This window comes from Pyxicephalus adspersus, chromosome 4 (genome assembly GCF_032062135.1).
Source record: "Pyxicephalus adspersus chromosome 4, UCB_Pads_2.0, whole genome shotgun sequence".
Lineage (NCBI taxonomy): Eukaryota > Metazoa > Chordata > Amphibia > Anura > Pyxicephalidae > Pyxicephalus > Pyxicephalus adspersus.
This window is the reverse complement of record NC_092861.1, coordinates 19,489,246-19,496,689: the sequence shown is the minus strand read 5'-3', so window position 1 is coordinate 19,496,689 and position 7,444 is coordinate 19,489,246. Positions and strand designations below refer to the sequence as shown.

The 7,444-nt window shown below is 38.0% G+C and overlaps 1 protein-coding gene across 1 annotated transcript in view; it reads right to left on the bottom strand.

Moving 5' to 3' along the window:
- NBAS (NBAS subunit of NRZ tethering complex) overlaps window positions 1-7,444 on the bottom strand; it is a 412,001-nt gene that overhangs the window by 71,383 nt on the left and 333,174 nt on the right. Inside the window, exon 48 of the mRNA XM_072407518.1 lies at window positions 1,620-1,815. Coding sequence (XP_072263619.1) covers window positions 1,620-1,815 — 196 coding nt within the window. The remainder of the gene's footprint in view (window positions 1-1,619; window positions 1,816-7,444) is intronic.

Below are 7,444 nucleotides of genomic sequence, written 5' to 3'. Positions count from 1 at the left end.
ATATATATATATATATCTTAAGGCAGATTTTGATCTGTGGATCAAGCCATCCTGCGTGGCTCCTGGTGACGGACACTTTGCTAGCTGCTCCATCACATCACATGCCCCACAGTGCTGATTCCACCAACAGAACCAACATTTGCAAATTTACCAGCAGGCATCAGTGAGTGTTACTGTAGTGCTCACACCCCCGCCCATATTCATTTTCTTTGGGGAACACTGAACACTTGTTGCTTCTCCCCGGAAGCAGCAGTTTACTGGCAAGGAAGCAGTACCCATTATACAACCTCACTGTGAATCTGAACATTCTGTACTGTATTAACTGTACTATCTACTGTGTACTGAAGGTAGATCTCTCTCCCGTCTGGACTACTGTAACATCCTCCTCTCTGGTATTCCACTAACCTCTAACTGCAGATCTCTACACTGGCCTCCATTTCACCTTAGAATCAATATCAAGTTCCTGTGCCCCAGCCACTCTCTCCGTTCCTCCGATGGCGACAACTGACTTCCTCGCTCATAACCTCATCACACGCACGGCTACAAGACTTTTCTAGAGCTGCCCCAACTCTCTGGAATGGTCTTCCTCGTCCTATTCGGCTTGCTCCTACTTTCTGCTCATTTTAATAAGTACTCAAAACCCATCTTTTTAAACTTACCTACCCATCTTCTTGTCTTTTGAAACAGTCAACACTTCCCACCACTACATATCTCCCCTCCTATTGTGTGCAAATTCCCCCACCTACTAGATTGTAAGCTTTTCGGGGGCAGGGTCCTATCCTCCTCTGTCATTGTCTGTATTCGTCTGTAATTTGCAACTCCTATTTAATGTACAGTGCTGTGTAATATGTTGGTGCTAAATAATTCTTGTTTATTAATAATAACAACAATAATAGATAACCCTTTATTACCCACTCCGAAAGGTTAAAAAAAGTCTCCTGAAATACCTAGGTTACATATCCCAGGATGCACTGGGCTGCTCCTTCTGCGGCTTTTTAAGCTAAAAAAAAAAAAGTGCCCCTTCCGCGCATGTGCAGTGAAATCGGCACCTGCATAGTGTGAGATTGGGTAAAGTAGCCAAAAGAAGGAAGAACGAAGATAGCCGTGCCCAGCGCTTCCTATGTGCCGGGATAGAGGAGGATTCCAGGGTGGAGTGAGACCTAATAAGGGCCAGGTATGGAGGGATCAGGGGCTATGCAGAAGTAAAGGTAAGTAGTGTTTTTTTTCTCCGTACAGTTCCGCTTTAACTCTGGAGATCAGTGACTTTTGAAGTCTGCTGGCATCTTAACTGCATGACCTGTTCGGAAAACTCAAATCTCTCAAATCCCCAGCATGTTCAGCAGTATTGTACATAGCCCCAGTGTTGATTGACACAGGTATGGACACTCAGGGGCTGGAAACAAAGATTGTTACATAGTACATAGAACATGCATGTTACATAGTATTAATATTGTAGTGTTACCATTATGTAGTACAAGAGCTGCTGATTGGTAAGTCATTCATATTCCATAGTTTTGATAAACTAGAAGGAGATTGTAATGTATGGCCAGCATTATAATCTGTTACATTACTTTCATTCATTACATCATTATAAGAAAAAAATTTAAATATATGATTACCTTTTTATCTGTCCATGATGCCTTCAAAACAGCCTGGGTCCTGAAATACAGAAGCAGCTTGTTGTCCTCATCACTGAGGTTAAAGTTCTGCTCAAGAATCTGCAGCACATCTATTCTGGGCTTTACCGGCAAAGAATCGTCACCACAGAACGGCCGTAACCACTCCAATAGGTCATCAGAGGAGACCAGAATTTCCCTAGAAATATAAGAGGGAAATTGGGTTTACAAATAAACATACTGACAACAAAAAAAAATGCAGAAGGAGAATAGCTTGGGTCTTGTAGATACTGATGCTGGATTATGTATGTCCCCCTAGTAATGAATTAAGGTTGAGCAATTAAAAGCCCACTATCATATAGGATACCTTATAGGGATAACTTTATGACGTTAATACTGCTCTATACATACTTTTTTATTTCATGTTTCTATTTATTTTTTCATGCAGCTCAAGTTCTCAAGCAAAAGTGACAGAGGTAGGAATAAACCATACCTATTACAGAAGATACCTCTAAGGCTCAGTTCATATCTATGTGGCTGCATAGATGTGCCTTGTGCAGTCATATAGAGAGGTTAGGCAGCCTATTCATTCCCTTCAAATTTTGTTTCCATTGTACCTTAACACATAGTACTACTGTGCGCAAATGCATCACAGGTCACCTGGTAATGTGTATTGGGATGCCATTTAGAAGGAACCAAAAGATTATATAGAAAGAATAATTATTGATAGAGTAATGTCAAGCTCATGCTACTAAATTTGGTGTCTATATCAAGGTCACAATTCTTTTTTGCCGATTCTCCGCTGAGCCTTTTAAACCATTTTACCAAATTCTTTATAATTCAGCATTCTGTTGAACAGAGAAGGGTTGTTATCAAGACCTGGGTTTCTCATCTACAGCTGTTGGTACATAGGCTTTTATCACATGAATTTCTTTGGTCGACATAGCCTTTCATTCTCAATATGGTTTCTGACATACAGGTGCAGTCCAGCCTCAAAAACTATTAAGCAGTAATGAGTTTCCAAGTGTAGTTACATAAGGGTGCAGGAGCAGAACTGTTCACAGCTCTGTGAAAACAGATAGGATTAAGTCTCACGGAGCGAGACATCTATGTCAATCAGAACAAGGAATGGGGCAAGTAGAGAGCTTCTCAGAAGTCTTAAGTGGAAAAACTCAACATACAACACAAAGTACAGGATGAGGGACTGTGAGGAGATCAGTAAATCTAACAAGCATTCTCCTGAATTATTCTGATAAAGGAATGAAAGAAGATTGCCGATTGGCAGTCTCAGGACCTGTAGGTTGAGGATAAAGGTAATACTTACACACCCCAAAAGATCACTTTTTACTCGTCTCATATGTCAAGTAACTAAAGTAGTGAGCGCAAAGTTAAAAGCTCACATACATTCCTGTGTGTCACCAAGATTGTGTGACTGATGTTGCACATCAGTGGCCATATCATTCTCTGGGTGAAGCAAAAAATAACAGGTGTCCAACAGGCTGTAACAATCAGTCTGCCCCAAGGTACACATGTCTTACTTCTGAGGGGGCACCAGATCATCCTTGAAGGTACACTATTCTGGGATCAGTCAGGGGGTCAACATTGCTGACATTCCTATATTAGTATTCTGAATAAAAGATGAGTTCACACAAAGATGATATATTTTATGTGGCTACCATTCAGGAGTAAACCACCGGCTTCCTTTCCCATCTTTGTCCTGTTCAAATAATTGACATACTCTAGAAGGTAACAAGAGTATGGCATCAAACTAATAATATCAATAGGGAGGAAGAGTAGGGGTCACTCATCACAATGTAAGCTGTTAAGTTTCACAACCTAGTTTGGATATCTCTCTAGTACTGAATCATCAGTTTTGCAGGATACAGACTTTAAAACAGAAGTGTACTTGATACACAAAACACTTTGACACATTGTCTTTAGATTTCAGTGTTCTACATTAAGAATACGTTTTGAGTATGTAGAAGGAAATAGAAGATTCAGCATTTTTTTTCTTTGTGTCATTGTAGACACTGCGTACTATTTTTAAATAAACAGTGTCTGTGAAATTGGGGTCTGATGCCCTAGGTCTGGTACACAAGGGCCCTGGGTTGGCACTGCTTTTTCTGCCCTGCATGTCCTCCAGCTTTGACACTGGATCCCAGCAACCTACCCTTAGCTGGAGGAAATATTGAGCTTGGGGCAGTCTTGATATATAAACCAATATTAACTAAAATGTAGGACAAAGAAAAACTAACCAGTTTAGACATTCCCACCAAAGACTTGAATTTGAAATTGAGAAGAAATTGGACCTTTGAGGTTAGTAATTCTATTAAGATTACTTTTTATTCAGTTCTACAATACCATAAAATCATTAAAATACAACAAGCTAAACTTTTGCACTGAGTATTTTGCATGTCCTTTTCTGATGTATATAGCAGGTCTCAAGGCATTTGACTAAAGAAGATTCCTCAGGAGAAAAGTCTAATTTTGTAGAATCTAACACATAAACATATCATTTATCATATGACTCAATCTATACCATATCATAATATTCAGACTGTACTGATGTAATATCACAGATGACCTAGTAGGAGAACATGTCAACGCCATATACGGGGAGTGAACTAAAGTTCAGCTTATATCTACCTAGAGTTCTTCAATTACTTTTTTTTTTTTTACTTTTTTTTATTAAATTTTGTGTCCTAGGTCCAGTTCAAACTAATAAAGTTTGCTATGAGTCAGCCAGTCGGCTGTCCATAGAAGTCCAATCGTGGCTATAGATCCCTTGATGACGCATAATTCTAGCAGCACATTGGTCACATCCAAAACAGACAGCCTAGGTATTAGAATTGCCTAGGTGTGCTCTGGGAGGACTCATGGCAAACAGGAATGGTATTCAAATGCCATATTATCATAATTCGATTTAATCTTACAGGATGATACATTTACGTAGCCTGCAGACAGAACAGCTAGAAAGTAATATCCCTATATTTAACATAATGTGACATATGGGGAAATAAAATCACTTAAGCAGTGATAGATCTTCCAGTCATCATTAATTCATGATGCCCTTCCAACAAAACCAGGTTATTCTTACCCATTATATGGCCAGAATAGTGACCTTTCACAAAGACTAATGAGATTTGAATCTCGGCACCTATAAACCGCTCCATAATTCTTCTGATAATATTACACTAATCCACTAAACAGTAGCACGATTGTCACTGTCACTGCATAATACATACCTAATGTTCCTCCGATCTGCAGGCACTGCTTTTTGCTGAATGAATGTAAAACATGACCCGCAGGAAAATGATACATTCTAGAAGAACACTAAACAATTGTAAACACCAAATAAATCAAGTGGTTTTTCTAGTCATTACCAAACAAAAGCTGGGGCTTGCCTGATGAAAATATTATAACGTGGTTTTACTTTTTTAAATTTTTAACATGTATGAGAGCCTTGGCTGTAATGAAAAATTTGAACAAAGATCTTAAACCCAGAGGAGATCCCTTGTAGCCAATAAGGACATACTTATTATATTCTGATATTTCCATGAGAAAACTAGGCCAACTCCTCCTTTTGTGTCATAATACCCTCCTATTTTGTGTTACTTCCCCCACCTGCTACATTGTAAGCTCTTCGGGGCAGGGTCCTCTCCTCCTCCTGTGTCACCGTCACTGTATCTGTCTGTCATTTGCAACCCCTATTTAATGTACAGCGCTGCGTAATGTGGTACTATATGAATCCTGTTTATTATTATTATTATTCATACAATATGTTTTTGGTGTTAATATTTGCAAATATACAACAAGAAAAACTATTTGACTAGACATTTGGTCATTTGACAGCTGCTATGAGATCCAAGATGAGAAGATGCTTTAGCTCTGGTAAGGTCCACTCTATTAAGGTCTTAGCCCACAAACAGATTTACCATTTCCAGGAGATTAGTCTCCTGTAATATGAAACAAAATACAGATTATTTCTCAAAAAAATAATAACTTCAACAGCTTCCACTAGAAAAACCAATTTAAAGAACTATTTCTATAATTAATTACTGCTCAACCAGTTCTCACTAGAGAAGTTGCTGATAATGTCCCCTATGAATTTAGCCCATAAAAAATCATTTCTGCAGTGACAGGAAGACGACAAAGTTTAACGCTACTAAAACATGGCTGGTTGGGGACCCAAACCGCCATCTGGATATGAATGAAAAACGACGCGCCATGTGAAATAATATACCATTACAGTAAACACAATATGCTCTAGTATTTACAACAGGGTATACAGTGGGGATTTGGTATCAGGAATGTGTCAGTCTTACTATGCATATAGAAAATTGATATTCCTGAGTTGAACAGCTAGTTCAAAATAAGAAATTACAAAATAGGAGATCAATTAACTAAACCTTTAACATATAACATGAAATTATTTTTACCTGCTATAAAATAATCTATCAAGTATACCTGTTACATGGTCTTTTTTCCCCTGGATTTGAGTCTTAAAACTGAAATTTCATAACATGAAACTTGGGGAACTTAAAGTGTGGCATCCTAGCCCTACGCACACTTACAAGTTTTCGGCAGTGTCATGTGGGGTCACTATAATGTAATAAAATCTACAAGTACATAAAATAATTTATATTTGATTGGAATCCGATTGTATAAAACTTTATGGTTTTTAATTTATTTTTTTTTAAGTTTGTAACACAAAACCATAATTTTTTTTATAGATAGGCTGATAATGCTTAGAAATATAGGTTGTTTCTACCTCTTTCTGAGAAAAGGGATATAGAGTGATCTCCTGTTTCTCTATGTTGTCTTTCAAGTTTAAGGTAATTGCCACTCATAATTATTTATCAGAATAAAAAAAGAAAAGAAGAAGTTGGGGTTTAGAGGCTGGATTTTTTCAAAATATAGTAATGTATCAGTAAGGTATTTCATATATCGTTACATTGTCAATAATATTGTACATCACATCAATATGTATCTCTGAGCCCATTGTCTCATCATGGGATTGCAGTATCCATACTATACATAGGACTATTTCATACATGAGTTTATGTAGGCAGAAGCCAGTTCAGCACAGGACTGAATGGAAGCAAGGTGTGGAGGGGCTCTGCGGAAGTAAAGGTGTCATATTTTAATGACAGTTCCACTTTAACACATTATTTAAATCCAAAAATACTTAAAATTGTATAAGGCAAATTCTTAAAGAAATAAATTTTTTTTCTTGTGATTATTAAATATATTATCCTCAGAACAAAACTTTGCAAATTCAGAACCAGATTGCTTAGCTTTGCTTGCCTGTAGCTGTGCAGCTATCTGACTTCTGCATCTTTTTACTTTACTGTTAACAGATTTTGGTCAGACGATTGCTTGCTGCCGACATCTTATGACTACAGGGTCTGTCTCTGCTCCGATAGACACATGGGGCCTGATTTTTTAAAGCTCTCCAAGGCTGGAGAGAACACACTTTCATCAGTGAAGCTGGGTGATCCAGCAAACCCAAAATGGATCTGGTCCAGGATTAAAAACATTAGCTAGCAAATAACTTTGTAGAAATACATTCCAGGTTCGCTGGATCACCCGGCTTCACTGATGAAAGTGTATGCTCTCCAGCCTTGGAGAGCTTAAATAAATTAGGCACATGGTATCAAGTGTAATGCTGTAATTCTAAAAACTGTAGTTTGTCATCCTTTGTCCTATATACTTTGGGTGTGACAAGATAACATCTGATTGACTTTCCCTTGAGCTAAATTCAGAAAATACTGCATACAATCATATCTAGCTTACAGGCATTCTGCCATCATTTAAATACACTGATG